At 39.6% G+C, this 17,220-nt stretch overlaps 1 protein-coding gene across 1 annotated transcript in view; it reads right to left on the bottom strand.

Annotated features, from left to right (window-relative positions):
• Positions 1-17,220, bottom strand: part of ADGRA1 (adhesion G protein-coupled receptor A1) — a 282,014-nt gene that overhangs the window by 242,129 nt on the left and 22,665 nt on the right. Inside the window, exon 2 of the mRNA XM_063132851.1 lies at positions 6,898-7,111. Within this exon, the coding sequence (XP_062988921.1) occupies positions 6,898-7,111 (214 nt within the window). The remainder of the gene's footprint in view (positions 1-6,897; positions 7,112-17,220) is intronic.

The raw sequence follows: 17,220 nt of genomic DNA, 5'->3' as shown, positions 1-17,220 counted from the left end.
GTTGTATTCACTAAGGACCAAATCTGTATAGTTTAGTTCCAGAATTCTAGTACTGTAAGATGTGGTGTCATGTTGGAGTAAGAATCTATTACCACCCCTGGCACATAAGGGGTTCAAGGGCAGGCAATGTACACTGACAAGCCCCCTAAAATACCATTCTGGAAAATGTGCCACATGTTGTAAATGAAGTGCAGTGCTGATCAGTTATTCTACTGAGACTGCCAGCAGCTCACCAAGGTTTCAGGCAGAGGTCTGATTCCAGGGATTGACCACAGGGCCTTCTGCAGCTACAGCCCCTACCCTGACTTGGTAGGCAAAGATTAAAAGGCAGTGCTTTACCAAAATCCTGCTCTCAGATCTAGGGCAGTAATTCACTGAGTCATGGAAGGCACCTCCATCTAACCTGAATAACAACGCTAGCAAATCTGTTCTTGTCCAGCATCCTATGGAAAAGAATGAATCAAACTATGGACTGATCTACTGCCCTATTACAAGAGTATAATGAATATAAACTGTAATGATAATTCTTTATTGTTGCATACCCAGAGAAGCATTCTACACATTCTGCAAGACGGTAATACTGTCTTTAAAACTGATAGAGCTGCAAATCATGTCCACTCTCAATTGCCCCAATAAAAACCTAATTTTGACTTATGTATGTTCACCGTAAGTCACTATAGATCTTGTATTGGGGTTTTTTAATCTCTTTCCCAGATATCTGTCTTTGTTTTAGCAGCACTGTCTGATGATGTGGTAGGGCAACTGTCCTTTGACTGAGCCAATTTTATATCTGTCTTCCTACAAGTATTCACAACTTCTACTGACAGGCATTACATTCTGGCATAAAAATAAATTATATCATATAAAACCAGGGGTCCTTCTTCGTGATACCCCTGCCAAAGGACGTGAGGCAGGTGGCTACTAGGAGGAGGGCTTTCTCTGCTGTAGCACCCCGGCTGTGGAACAAGCTCCCCAGAGAGGTACGCCTGGCACCTACACTGTACTCCTTTCATCGCCAGCTTTTTATTTTCTCCATATTTTAACACCTAACTTAACTTAAATTTAAACTTTGCTGTTTTAATTCTGTATTTTAACCTATATCAATTTCTGCTGTGTGGTTTTATCCTGGTTGTGCTTTTTATATTGTACTTTGTATTTGTGTCTTTAGATTGTTGGGTGTTTTATTGTGCTCTTCATGGTTTTAATTTTTGTGAACCGCCCAGAGAGCTTTTGCTATTGGGTGGTATAAAAATGTATTAAATAAATAAATAAAACCAAGATCTGGCCTTTGGGTTGCTTGAGCATTTGCACTGGCCGTTTTCATTCGTTTACCAAGTTTCAGCAGCTCACGATAGAAAATCTATTCTGCTAGACAATCTCCCTCTTGGTTGAACTTTGATCACTAATCCCAGAAATGCTGGTTGTTCTAATTCTTTATTGGATTGTAATGTTTGACATTTTTTTTGGTATTGTTAGCAGACCTTCAATGCAGAGTAAAGACAGGGTGTATAACACATCTTTCATGTTGCTTTAGGTGCATATCATAGTTTCTCTGTTTCAAATCTGTACAAAGGACTGTCATCTCTGAGATATGGTATACTGTCAGTTTTGTTGACAGCCTGCTAGCGCAAAGCTTGAATAGCCTATGAAGATACTTACCCCTAAAACCTGGCTTGCCTTTAATATTATCGTCTATGGTTCCTGACTTGGAAAACCATCAAATGTGTTGCAAACTATAACATGACTAACCTCTTCAATGTTTATTGAAATAATTATCTTTGGCTGAGCAGTCACAGTTGCTGGAATTGGTTGAAAGAGCACTGTATTTTTCCTCTACTAGAAAGAACAACTAAAACTTCATTGTACCTGAGAAACTTAGATGTATTGATACAGACAAATAATACCACAGAACCATTTGCAACAACATGACTTTGGCAAGGTCTTGTTATCTTTGATGAAGAGCTCTCTGATCACAATTCTTATTATGGTTTCCTATCACTGGGAAGCCTGCATCATTTATTCATATAGCTGTGTTGGACATGGAATCAGCCTTGGAACATGTAGGTATAAAAATAAGCTGTCATTTTTCAATGGCAATAGTATCTCTCTCTCTCTCTCTCTCTCTCTCTCTCTCTCTCTCTTGCACACTTCACACACAGATTGTTTTCAGCTTATATGCATGGTGAGATTAACTCAGAGGTGCTGTTTTTTAAACCTGTGATTTATCTTAAGCTAAGGCAAGCTAAATTCTTAACTATTCCTGTTTGTCTTTTGGAATAGATCTCTTCAAAAAATATCGCAATCTCACAGAGCCATGCCAAGCCATCAGGCACCACGTTGGCGGTTGGCTTGCTCCTACCTCACTCTGAAGCAACCTTATTTGGTCCTAGGAGGCCCTGATAAATTGAAAGTTTGGTAAAAAGTGTCTGCACTGTGGCCCGATCATTAGGCAGAGTAGGGCAGCTTCAGTTATCAAAATAACTATGCACTTAGGACCTATCAATATTTCCTATTACCAATATCATTTCATTAAAAACTGCATAAAGATATGAGTGCCAACATACCTATTGGCAAAAAGTAATGAAAATAAAAATGTATCAGCATTCCTGCTTTCATAACTACTTGTTATGAAATGGTTTGCTTGCAAACCCTACCTCATGCATTACGGAAAAGGTGGAGCCATGTATTTCCACCGTAGACTAGCCACGTACTTTCCATGATCTTCAAAGGCAACAATGTATTTCAAAGCACAGGGTACTCATGCACTCAGAGACTTCAGCTAATCTCAGCTCTTGGGAGCATGTTTACTGCACATGTCAGATAAACAAATTATTTTCAAATCTTATAGAAAATATGAGGTTGACTAATGGTTGAAATACACCATTTCAATAACTGTAGGAAATTATTTTCTTATTATATGTATACTTTCATATGTGACTATAAGATTATGTGAGAATAATTTTGAAAAGTTCAACTTCATTCAAATAATGTTGTTATTGGCCAAACACTGAAAATGTGAGCTAGGAACAAAATTGAAAACATATTCTTGAGTCTCCCATATGGAAACAGTTGCTGCCAAGAAAAATGTCATGGGGCAGAACATGGCTTTATAAATTAGTTTCATTAGCACAGTCAAAAATGTTTGGGTTGGGGTCCCCCCCCCATATCTTAAGGAAAGTTAGTAATGTGTTTGAATATTTTAACTTTGCAAAGTAAAGATAATAAAATTGTAATGTTTATAAAGGATAATTATGCTGAATTGAAAATGCATGTCCAGAACAATCAGGATATATGGACACATTTAGTAATTTTCTTAAAATATTCAGTAGGTAGCTTTGGTAAGACTGAGCATTATGCCTGTGCTAAACGGTCACATCAAAAACACCACTATGTGTATTGTTAAAACACTGAGTGCTGAATACTGCTCTAGTTTCTATGACAACATTTACTCTGAAAGTTACACATACATTAATTTGATTACATAGAGAGCTATAGTTAAGGCTGAGCAAATACGCCCCTCCTAAATTCATAGTCCTGTTTAGCGGTGTGTGTGTGTTCTGCAATTCTTCTGTGAACCCTGGAAACAGGAAAGAGGTGTTCTCCCAATGCTCCAAAAGCCCCACTGTACTGGCCTGTCCCTCCCTGGCTCCAGTTGATGAATATTATTTTTGCAAGGCTCACAAAGACTGCGGTCATTCAAAGGTTTGAGTTATGCTGGATACTTTCCCTTTTGAAAATACAATCAGCATAATTTTCAACAGCATTGCTATTTATTTATTTATTGCATTTATGTCCTGCTCTTTGTCCTCCTTAAGGAACCCAAGGCAACGTACATAATCCTTCTCTGCTCCATTTTATCCTCACAACAACAACCTTGTGAGGTAGGTTGGGCTGAGAGTCTGTGACTGGCCCAAAGCTCACCCAGTGAGCTTCGTGGCTGAGTGGGGACTTGAACTCGCCTATCCCGACTCCCAGCCCAACCCCCTAACCACTACTCCACACTGGTATTGTATATGAGATATATTCAGTAACTGCATGAGTACTGAAAGGGCACAAAAAATCCCCTCTTAAAATGTCACTTGTTATGGCAAGCTATGGCAGATTTGATTGCATCTATATGTTTAGTTTTATGATGAGTTACAAAGGAAAAATGGGAGGCAGGGCAATATTACCCAGGAATTTAAGCATCAGGTGGTTAATTGAACTAATTAAAAAATCAGCACTGTGTTATACATAATGCGATTCATAGAATCATAGAATAGTAGAGTTGGAAGGGGCCTACAAGACCATCAAGTCCAACCCCCTGCTCCTTGCAGGAATCTACCTTAAAGCATACCTCACAGATGGCTGTCCAGCTGCCTCTTGAAGGACTCCATTGTGGGAGAGTTAAAATCTTGAAATATTAAATATGCTACCCCCCCATTTTGATTTTTTAAATAATCACCAAGGCAATTTTGTATGCTGTAAAATAAAATTGCAGCATAGTAAAGGATAAAATTCAACAGTATCTCTCATCATGTCAATATCCTACGCATGAAAAGGGAACTAGTTGTCCCTTGCTATAAAGTAAACACACACAAATTAAAGCAATTTGGCAGGGCTGCATAGCTCTGAAACTGTGCTGTTCAATATAAACTTCATAAAGCACCATGATTTGGGCACTTAACACATCCATTTTCACTGCTGCCAATGCATTTGGATTTGAGCATTGGGCTGCCTAGGCATTGCTAGCAGGTGCAACAGCAGGACTCTTCCACATCTTTCTACCCAAGACATCTCATATGGAATGAACTGAGCAAGGAGAAGATACAGCAAGAACGGAAATTTAAACTCCCCAAAGTCCTACATGATGCACACACAAAAATATTTTAATGCCTCCTCACTTTGACAATTCCAGCAGTAATTCTGGTAAAATAGCATTAATAGAGAAATGGTACGCAGGTATTGGACTGCAGCCTAAAGCAATTACAGAGATAAAGGAAAATAAAAAGGCTTGCACAAGCTAACAGGACTAGCTCCAGCTAGGTTATCATTAGTTCTGGGGGCCCCCAACACATGTTGTTGACTACAACTCCCAGCATGTTGGCTAGGGATGATGGGAGATAAAGTTCAGCAATAAGTTGCCTGTTCCTTCTTTATAGGAATGTGCAACTCAGAAAAACTCAAGCTTGAAGTTCCCTGATTTCTACCATGAAGCATGTTCCATTTGATATGTTGCCCATGTCAAATGGCTCTGCTGGTCTATGACCATAATAAATTTGATTGAATGGATTGCATATCAAATGGGAGCTTTGTTTATTGTGTACCCCAAAATTTGCCTGTGTTTTTGTATGCATTTCCCAAATTTGTGCATATATTGTGAGAATGTTTGGAATGTACACATTTTCGTCCAATTGACTAAAGTGTTTGTTCACTTTTCTCAACTCTACACATTTTTCCTGGAATTTTTTTCAAATGTATGCATTTTTATAGCGTAATGTGCATTGCAAGCTCAGAAATTATGGATGTAAGACTGTAGATTGGTTCAGGTCCATGTACAGTTCTGGCACAAATACTTTGGCCCCATTATTCAGGTCACATATGGTTCCCAGACAGCCTCATCATGAAAGCTTGCAGAGCAAGATCTTCGACGCTTAAATAGTAGATTCATATTATTGCCTTCACACCATCATAGGGTATGTCTACACCAGCCATTAAATCCGGGCTGGTCTCGTGGGGGTCCCTGTGGGTCCATATGATGTGCAGGAAATCCCAGGGGCAAGTGGGGACAGCTACGGGCTTTTCATGGGATATCAGGAACCACCAAAAACTGGATGTTTCCTGCGATCCTGGGAGCATCCTGAAGACCGCGGGCAGTATGGCTGCAACTCCTGCCTCTTCCTTTCCTTGCCACAAGTAGCAGGGCTCTGAAAACAGGTGTGGAGCTGTATGGGGAGGCTCCGTGCCCATGGAGGGTGGGGGAGCAGGATTGTTTTTTTAAAAACAACAACAACAACTTACTTTTCAGTGGAGCGCAATTGCACTCTGTCTCCCCTGTCATAAAAAAATGGCGGCTGCAACATTCCTCTTTCCTTTTGGGACATTGTGCGGCTGTCAAGGCACTGGGGGAGGATCACGGAAGCAGGTAAGTCTGTGATCCTCCCCCTTTCTCCCTATTCACCCTTAAGTGTAGACAAACCCATAGTGACTTGTGTCTATATTTCTTTATTTAAATACACATTATGACTGTAACACATAACCAATGAGAGATGTTTTATCAACCAAATCACCTATAATTCTAGTTTAAGCCCTTAGAAATGCTATCATAAAACCACACAAAACCCAAAAGTAGCCATGTTGGGAAAAAGAAAAATTCCTGATGAAGAGATCTGGAGCTCTCAAGCCTACAAATTTGTGTGACCTTTCAGTTGGCCTACACTAACGTGGATTTTGGAATCATAAAATTAGTGAGTGTTCCATGGAGATCTTGCCCTTAGGGTTACTATATTTAGATGAGAAGTTTTCAGCAGACATTTGAAGCAGGAGGGTGCAGAATTGTAATTCATTAGCAAATGAACTGAGTTTCTCAGGGATCACTTGGAAGAGATGTTACTCCCTTCACACACCATACTTCTTTAAGCATTTGGGATAACCTTTGGATTATCTTTCAAATATACCTTTCCTGTAAGCCAAACATATTTAACATTACTTTGCAATGCAGCTAGGAAAAAAAACCTTGTAATAGTTTTGTAATATTTAGGCTCCAGTTCATACTTGTGGAAGTGGAAGTGTCCCAGAAAGATGATTTCTTAAATATTTATCTACCTATCTCACGATGGGGCAAACCTTTCCAGTCACCACTATTCACCATATTGCTAAAAGTGCATTCTATAGCATATAAAAATATTAATACATTACCGTGTAATTAGACAGCAGTCATGTGTTATGCTGTCCTCCACAAACAAGCCGCTTTCATCATCAGTTTCAACTAGGCGACCATCATGGTACCAATGCACTTGTGTAGTATTATCGAGGTATGTTGCCGTACACTGAAATGGCAAGCGGTCTCCATTAAAAACCACCTGTTTCTGTGATGGTATCAGTTCAAAAAGAGGCAGCTCCAATGGTCCAGCTGTAGGTTGGAGTAGAAAGAAAATTATTTATTTATCCTACAGTCAATCAATAGAGGATAAATACCTTTCTCCTTAAAAATAAAAAAGTTAGCAGTGTTAAATTCAACAACTATAATCATGAACAAGTTACTTCTTTACAATGCAATGCTATCCATCTGTACTCAGAAGACCCAATGAGTTCAATGGGGCTTACCCCCAGGTAAGTGGGCAGAGAAATGTGTCTATCCAAGTGGCAATGCCCCTTCTATCTCCAATGTTCTATAAAGGGGTCAACAAATAAGTTGTCAGGTTTCTAACAATGACCATAAATCTGTGTATTGCTCCATCTCTTGTTCACACTGCAGCACGGTCAAGAGAAACCAGGATATTAATCCATATCACTTATTTTAAAAGCAGCCCTGGGCCTCACTTTTAGCAAGGATGCATTGGACTAGTGCAGTAAGCAGATAATTTTCTTTTAAAAAACTGACACAAAACCCACATGAAAAATCTGCCATATGAAGATTAATCACACAACTTGAAATGAACAAGACAAAATACAGGCTATGAGATGTATTGTACCTTTCAAATAAAACTATAACTTCACTCATGCTAACCTAGTACAAGATATTGTTGGAAACAAGAGGTTTCACAGATTCATCACATCTGTTGCTTCCATATAAAGAGACAGATGTTCACTCCTGCAGATATGAACTTTGTGGGTTTTGTACATGGGCACCATTTATAAATAAATAATAATAATAATAACATTTACTTATCAATTACAGTCAACAATGGAGAAAACCACAGCATGCCTTTAGTTATGCTAAGTGGTACTATGCTAAGTGATTACTATGGCAACACATGGTGATTAGGAGCATTGCTATACTAAATCCCACCACAAACACTTTGCCAGGTTCAAAGGGGGTGTAGCTCACTGGTAGAGCACATGCTTTGCAAGCAGAAGGTCCCAGGTTCAGTCCCTGCATCTCCAGATAGGGCCAGCAAAGACTCCTTCCTGCAATCCTGGAGAGCCCATGCCAACCAGTATTGGACCCATGGCCTGACTCAGTAGAAAGAAAACTATTTATTTATCCTATAGTCAATGTTTCAGAGGGGCTGAAATGCTTGCAATTCATATGGGGGTAACTGGTAGCAAACTGTGTGGGTGAAAGGTACAGATAATTGGCATTCCACAAGATGACAGCAACCATGTCTTAAATGTTTCTTAGCACTGGGCAGTAGCTGAAGCAGAGATATTCATTTCCCAGAAGATAGTGACACACAGTAAGAATAGTTCCACATAATACAGTCCTTCACTTTTTCAGGTATCCATTCAAGGGGGTGGAACGCTGAGTAGTAAACACAGAAACAAGTGAGGAGCCAGGAAAGAAAGCGAAAATTAGCTGCTGCCAAAGATCCAGACCTGATCCGGATGGATTTTCAGCAAATTTTTTAAAAAATTGGGTCAATCAAGAATAGGTGGTCTGGAGTGGGACCAGGCTGGTGCATAGAGAGAATACTGCCTCTTTCCAATCTACACTTCGAGAAGCGCACTAGCACGGAGTGGACTCCGGTGATTCCAATGTCAGTGGGTAGTGAATCCACTCCGGGCTTCAGTCAGAACCAGTCAGAATTCTAAAGAAGCTGTCCTGGATAGCTGCTTTAGAGTTCTGACTGGTCATGTCTGAATCCCAGAGCAGATTCACTACCCCACTGACACTGGAGCCACTACTAGCATGCAGACAAAAAAAGTTTTGGGATTTAATTTCTGCTGACTCTGAACGGTTGCCTGACTCTCCCGTAACTGTTCCAATCCATGCCCTTAGAAGAAAGTGAGATGGGTATGCTAGAAAGTAATCAATCAACAAACGTTAAATGCCTATGCCAAAGACAAACATTTGGTTATTTGTTTAAGAATATATTATTATTATTATTATTATTATTATTATTATTATTATTATTATTATTTATATAGCACCATCAATGTACATGGTGCTGTACAGAGTAAAACAGTAAATAGCAAGACCCTGCCGCATAGGAATTCCAGTCACTATACAACAAATGACTATTTATTGTTTCAGAATACTGGTTGTTTACATAGAAACAACTGGCCCAGTATGAAGCAGGTAACAATTTCTTTAAAAATGTCTCCACTGACTTATCATATATAAAGTGGATACCTCATGCTGAGATAAAATGAACATCCATATGCTACACACACATACATACATATAATCATGTTGTCAGTCTGACAGTTTTCATTTCATTCTGTAAACCAAGCCAAGACAATTATGTGATTATTGGTAAAAACACAGCAGAAAGGAAAGTGTTTGTGCTAAGTAGGTGCATATGATTGTGAGGGGGAAATATCCAAGGCTCACATGGCAAAGTATTTCAGAGCTCAAGTCAACACATCTGTGATCAACACATGGCTCTTTCCAATGTAATGTTAGGTGCACATGCCACCTTTATGCAAAAGCATCAAATGTTACATCACAAGCAGGTCACAGGCGGCCTGAGGAAAGAGGGTCTTCGTTCTGTGGAAGAGAAAATATTTTGATCTTCGCAGAGACCCAGAACTCCAAAAAAGTACTCTCAAGCTCAAAAGACCATTACCTATATAAAAGATTGTATAGGTAATGATCAAATAAACAGTATGTTCTAGATCCCCTTATTTCTCTCTCTTCCTCGTCCTCCTTTTCTGTCTTCTAGCTTGGGCTAGACACAGCTGTCACAATATTAGAAGCAACTACATATAGCATTATATTTCCAGGGAACAAAGCATTCACAGCCCAAAGGTCAAGTACTGTGGCTCATACTGAGCAGTAATTTTATTCCACATTTAACTGCAGTGACAGTAATAAATCTACACACATTTACACACACAATATAAAAAAAAAATGAGAGTGCTGACTCCGATAGAATGGCTAACTCCCAGACTCTGCATTTTTAATTTTGCGGTGTTCATATTTATTCATTTTGTTGTACCTTTGGACAGGTACATTATTTATCCTTAATTCTGCTGCTTATAAAGGAAATGTTTAATGTTCCTTGCTGAGGCTACAGTGGAAACATCTGCATGTCTTATCAGAGTCGGAGGAAACAATGAGTTTTTTTTCTAATTGAATAATGAATGGACAACTTCTTATATCAGCCTGATAACGTTTAAAAGGCTAAAGGTTAATAGAATGAAGTCAACTATTGAAAGCAAAGAACATGATCCATAGCACTAATTTATATCTGGGTGGTGTGTGTGTGTGTTTTTTTTTTTGTATTTACAAGCACTTATAATCAACTAATGTTTTTATTCATGCTGACGTTTCTCTTTTTCTCTCTCTCTCAATAGATAGAATAGCCCATACTATATTTATAATTTTTCTAGTGGTCAATGTGTATTTTGCACTATGAATATACCTAATATCAGTATTCTAGTTCCTGATGAAATGTATAATTCCCCAGCAATGGCAATACAAATTCTATACCAAGAGTTTGTTTATTTATTTATTTACTAAGACATTTGTTTCCCACCCTATATCACTGAGATCTCAGGGTGACGTACCAATATATTACGGTATAATGCAACTTTCAGAAACTTCTAGAAATTTCAGTGCCTTGAACTGTTGGGATCATCTGACTTGTAATGCACATAAAGCCCTCAACTGGTTCTTCCCAGTTGAGGATTTACATGTGTTTCAAAGGCTTGGTTCAGACAACACACTAAACCATGCTGCTTAACCACAAAATGGTTAACGGAATGTATTCCATTAACCATTTTGTGGTTAAGCAGCATGGTTTAGCGTGTTGTCTGAACCAGGCCATTGAAACACATGTAAATCCTCAACTCCTTTTGGGGTGAACACAAGGATGCTTGTGCCTCCCTAGTTCCAATCCTATCTGAGGGGGAAGGTTCCAAAAGATATTGTTGAAGGACTTCTGCTCAACATGGCATACAGTGTCCCAAAGGATTCTTTCTTGTCCTCTGTGCTATTTAACAACTAGATGAAACTGCTGGGCAATGGGGATGTTTGAGATGTGATTTGTGGAGTGATCAGTATACTAATGGTACCCTGATCCATCTCTCCTTTTCCATTAGATACCCGGCAGACTGGGAAGGTTTTGCCTGTGATTAATAATTGACTGCATAAAGGTAAGGGTGGGCAAAGGAACCCAGTCATAATTAATAATTATCTTACCAAGTTACAAATCCAATGTTTTAACTTTGAATGAAAATTCTCCATTAGTACAATATTCTGAAATAGTAATGAATTTAAACTTCAAGTAAGATAACATGGTTCAAAAGTTTCTAAACCACTTTTTTCCTTTTACTTTCTTTAACTTCTTTAAAGGGAAAAGCTTTTCTGAAAGGCTAGGAAGTGCAGCTCCTGCCATATGCTTTAAACACAGGGCTGGAATTGTCCCTGAAAAAGGCACTATGTGATCATGAAACATTGATTCCACGGATTGTTTCTTCTTTTTTTCTGTACAGATCCTGGAAATGTTACATGATCCCATTTTGAAAAATAATGCAGCAGTAGCCATGCTTCCTAGCCTCTTGGCGAGGTGTTTAGATTTTAAAATTTTATTTTAAAAAACAAAATGTTCTTTTTTAAAAAGCATGGACCATCTTACATTATTGTAAGTTTACTAAGCGTCTCCTCTCCCCACTCAAGAAGACTGTGAAGGGAAGGCATAGAAAATATAAGTTAACTGGGCATGAATAACAAAATAAAAATAAAAATAAAAATAAAGTTTGTTCACTCTATGTCAGGGCTCAACTTAGAAATTTACTATTTTTGAGTTTTGGTGGCATCACTAGATATAGGCTACCAATTTAAAATGTAATTAACAAATAAGAAGTGCTCTTAGTAGGACTGTTGATCAAGGGATAAGAAATCATCAAGTTTAGATGAGGTAGCACTTACCTTGAAAAAACAATTGCACAGATTGGGACTGCTCTTGGACTCACATTTGTTTCTGGATGGCCAAGGCAGCTATGGCCATTAATATTTTTGCACAGCTCATGCTGTTGCATGTGTGTCCTATACCTATTCCTGGAGAAAGCAGACCTGGTCATGGTCAAACATGCCTTCGTTATACCAAAATTGAATTAATATAACATATTGTACACGGAGCTGCCTTCTGCTGTTCCAAAATGCAATAGCCAAAATTTTGAGTAGAGATGGAATTCTGGAGTATGCAATTCCATTATTGTAACAGCTTCCCTGGCTTCCATTCTGTTTCTGGGCCCAGTTCAAAGTGCTATTAATACCTAAATGTCTTGGTACCAGGACAAGTGAAGGACTGCCTCCTCCCATGCAATCCCTCTCAGCCCTTAGCTAGACCTACCTGATAGTCCATGATGGAGGAGGGAAGATTTTGCATTGCGATTAACGTGAGATCCCTCTGTTTACACGCGAGGCGCAATGACCACAGGAAGAGAGGCATTGCACCCGCCATTTTTTATTTTTAAAGGAAGAGGAGCGCACTAACGCTTGTGTGCTAAAGCTAGGTGCTTTTTTAAAAATAATTTCATTTCCCTGCTCCCCCACCCTACCCCCGATGGGCGCAGCTCCACGCAAGTAATCATGCACAGCCGAGTCAAACCGTGGCAACGAGCCACATGTCCCATGGTCTCAGGCTTAGCCCGAGACCGTGGAAAAACTGGGCCCAAAGAGGAGTGCTCTATCCCAGGGCAAGGGAGGAATGATCCCTCCCTGATCCCTGGATTCCCTGTGCGTCATGTGGATGCACAGGGATGATCCCGGGGTTCACCCCGTGATAAAGCCTGGTCTAGCTAAGGCCTCAGTCACTTAGGCCCTCAGAGAAGCCTCACCACATATCGCTCCACAGTCAGAGACGTGATTGGTGGAGACATGGGAGATGGTGTTTCCTATTGTGGCACCCCAGCTATGAAACTCCCTGAATGGGGATATCCAGCTGGTCCCTCCCAAATGACAAGTAGCTATTAGGTAAAAGAATGTGCATTCTGACAGCCTGAAGGCCTCTCCTTTGGTTTATTTTGTTTTAGCTATGATTGTTTTATGATATTTTAACATGTGATGTTTTAAAACTAGCAATTGTTAGCCACCATGAACACCTTGAAAATCGGACAGAAATATGAGGTGTAATGTTGGAAGTAATTAAATAAGTAAGTAATTAAATAAAATAAATTGTAGCTGGGGGCATGATGAATAAATTGGGTTTCACTGCTAAAACAATGCATTGTTTCCCTAGTGCCTTGTAAATACAACTGGAGTAAGTGCCCAAGAAGTCACACTCTAATTATAGAGTTGAACATTGGCAATGGATACAAAACTATGCTGGGGGTCTGTGCAGAATGGGACTGGGTCATTATTTTGCATTCGTTCTTCAAAATCCCAGCTGTGGTTGGCTTGACTAATGGAAATAACTTAGTGCAATTTGAAAAGGAGTGGAATGCTAGAATTAGAAATGTACAAAATTTGACAGATGCCACAGACATAAATAACTTTCTTGTAAATGAAAGTACCGAGCACAATCTCACAACATAGTATTTTAACTGGAGATGTGAGGGAGAAATTTGTTCAGTTTGCAATTTGGTAATAACGTACGAAATTCGCACTTCCTGAATCAACAAGTGAACTAGAACGCAGTTACCCTTCAATATTCACATTTCTCAGAATGTTATGATGCAGTTTTCAAACTAATAATGTGATTCAAATAAATAATGTGAATATTAAATAATGTGCATGCATCAGTGATGTGTAACAGTCAAAAAATTATATAAGGGAAAACCGCTTGCAAAAAATGCATGTAATAGCCAAAAATGTGTACAGAAATGTGTATATTAGGAGAAATGCACATGAAAAGTATATGCATTTTTATGCATATTTTTTTTAAAGTTGCAAATCGATGCGGAAATGGGATGGAAGGAACATAAGATTGGGAAAATGGCAAATTGAGAGAAACCAAAACCAAGAAATTCATACATTCCTAGTTTTAACAAATTCAACTGTGTTTTAATATCATGGTGCTGCTACGACTGGGGTGGGTGGGGAATCAAAGAACCCCTTCTCCTGAGCTACAGGTGAGGCAATCCAATAAAATACAAAGATTCACTCAAACTCTGGCATCAGAGCCTAGGTCTTCCAAGTTTCCTTGTAAGCTCTCAGTAGATGTCCATCTGCTTTTAATATTGCAAATGGCACTATGTCTCACTAGTCATCATTCCATAATCTTGATGCATAATTCTGTCATTTGGCATTAGGATCATTCAATAGATCAGCTCTGTGTTCTCCAGTACAGTATTTTTCTGCCTGTTATCCTGTAAGAATTATTAACTCAAACTGGGAAGAAGAGACTGGTGTATTGGGGAAACTGCAGGGGAAAGTCATCCAGAGGTTTGAGATGAAGTGTCACCAGCCTGCGAATGATACTCAGCTCCACTTCTTATTTCCATTTACTTGTCCCAGGGAAGCTGCAGAACTCTTGAATCAGCATCTGGGTGTGGTTTTGGGGTGGAAGAAATAGTACAAGCAATAAGATCCAACCTATAAAGACCTCCCTAAATGCTATGGCATAAGGCCACCAAGGAGCGGTGGCAAGACAAACCTCCCTAATTATGAATCCCAAAATCGTCTTTCACTCAACCAGCTTCCACCTCCCCAGGATTTAAAAACCCACATGTGGAGGGGAGGAGGTCAATGTTTTGGAACTGGAAAGCAGTAGGTAGGGAAGAGGTTAAACAGCCTCCCTCCTCCCATTTCACTTCTGATTGTCCCCACCAAAAGCAGTGTTTCTGGCTACTATTACATGGATTTGTCTTTAACATTTAGCTTGTCCCATAGGAAAGTAATAGTGTTTCGACATGCCAAGCTGCACACAATTTCTTTCCAAAGAAATAAGTCCAATAGCTGACCTGTGCCCATAGACTTTGCCTACCTGATACAAGTCATATACCATAGGAATGAAGAATTGCTCATGTTACATTTCAGTAAATGAAGATGCCTGGCAATAATACAGATCTACAGGTAAGTCTGAAAAAGGCTTGGGCACTGAATGTTCAAATACATTCAGTTGTGGAGGTATAGCTGAATGATACAAGCTAAAAGTACAATGAAATGTTGGTACCCATAGAGAAATCATTCATAAAAAGACAAAGAATAAAGGAGTTCCCAATATCAATTCATTCAAGGAGGGGGAGAAATGGGGGTGACTTACCAAGTTGCAATATCAGCTTTGCAACAGACTCTCTCTAGGGTATACAAGTACTTTTTATAAACCATAACAGAATGGATGTCAAAACCAATTCAGCATTTGCTTGCCAGTTTGTCCTTTAATGCTAATAAAACACAATGCCATTCAAAATTGTTTCCTTTTGGCTAATTAGAGAAAGTCTCTGAACAACATCACGATACACAGCTTGAGAAAACCTCACACATTCTCTTCCACTAGAAATCCCTCAAAAACAAATGCACATGGTTTTGTTTATCGGCAGCTTCCTAGAGAGTGCACCATGTCAAGTGAGTTTATTTGTAATAGATCAGCATCACATTGGAAAGATTAGCCATTTTTCCTGAGACATTCCTCGAGGCCAAAGCAACATCATCTGTAAACTTGCAACAGTCAGCTTGCAATGGAGAAATATACACAGTTGCATAGATGGGGAAATGTTCAGAGCAGCGTTCCTCGACTGAGTGGCCTTCAGATTTATTAGACTACAACTCCCATCATTTCCATCATCATGGAAGGCACCAAGTTGGAGAAGGCTGCTCTAAACATTTCTCCAATTACGCAATTGTAGTTATTTCACCACTGCAAGCTGTCTGGAAACACAGTGCAGAGGAAGTAACAAATACAAACAAGCAAGCAAATAAACAAAATCTCGTTAGGGAAGGGGCTCTCCAAATCCTGGGGCACATTTGCATCAACTGGTGGATTTCAACCTTTTAGAATGTGGGAAAACTGCACACAAGGCGGGAAACCACGAAACAAGAGGTGGCCAGAGAAAAGGAGCAGCCACCCTGTAGGGCTGGATTGGGACCAGTTCAACACCCCTGGGCTAAAACGACACAGAGGAACGCATGTGAGGTGGCCTGTTGTTGTTTTTCCATCTCCATGTGATCTTTAACTTGGATACGATGATCAGACCTGTTGGTTTTATCTCAGTATAATCAATGGCAATAGGTGACCTTTGCTCATAATTCTTTCTAACGGCAGACTTATGTGATTGAGTGCTGAAAGGATTGGGGCCAAAATGGGGATGATGATGATGATGATGATGATGATGATGATGATGATACATATTAGGATGCATGGGTGAACATTTACAGAAGAAAAGTATTTCCATGCACACACACACGTCAAAATGAGGAAACCCCTCACCCCCAAAGCAACCAAAAGAGCAATGAGGATTGTCAGTAGCCTTCAGGAGCTATGGGATCAGTTGGACAAGAAGTTGGGGGAGTGTAGAATAAATTGGCTAGCTTGAGCTCTTTGCAGGATCCTGGAAGAGGGCATAATTGGGTGGCTGGCATAAGTGGGTACGGTGACCACTTAGGAATTGCCAAAAAAGAAGACATACATCACCCAAAAGATGACAAAAGAGGACAGCAATGTGAACATACTAATGCATATGTATAGATGCAAATTTAGAAAAATACGTAATTTTAATAGAAATACAGTATATCTCTCCATATTGTAGGAGACGGACCAGGTGACTTGCTGTGTGCTTGGCTCAGTCTGCTGTCCATGTGCTGTTTTGGGGCCTCTTGAAGGCCCTTTAGCTCTTCTTTCTGAGGGTTCTTTCTCTTTAAATCAGACTTGGACTGGGCAGCCCTTCAAACAGAGATTGCTATCAAATAGAGGATTGTCCTGTGGCAGCCCTTTAGATAAAGAACTGTCCCCTCTAAAAGAGAACACAGGGCCACACTAGCTTGTTGTTTATTCGTTCAGTCGCTTCCGACTCTTCGTGACTTCATGGACCAGCCCACGCCAGAGCTTTCTGTCGGCCGTCGCCACCCCTAGCTCCCCCAAGGTCAAGTCCGTCACTGCAGCAATTTGTTTCAAGTCCCACTTCTCTGTTTGTTTTTTAAAAGTGTCCATTGAAGAGGATTATTTACTGCCTGAAGTTTAACTAAGCATAAAA

Source organism: Elgaria multicarinata, chromosome 8 (genome assembly GCF_023053635.1).
Source record: "Elgaria multicarinata webbii isolate HBS135686 ecotype San Diego chromosome 8, rElgMul1.1.pri, whole genome shotgun sequence".
Taxonomy (NCBI): domain Eukaryota; kingdom Metazoa; phylum Chordata; class Lepidosauria; order Squamata; family Anguidae; genus Elgaria; species Elgaria multicarinata.
Note: the sequence above shows the minus strand (reverse complement) of the source record. Positions and strands in the feature narration are given on the sequence as shown.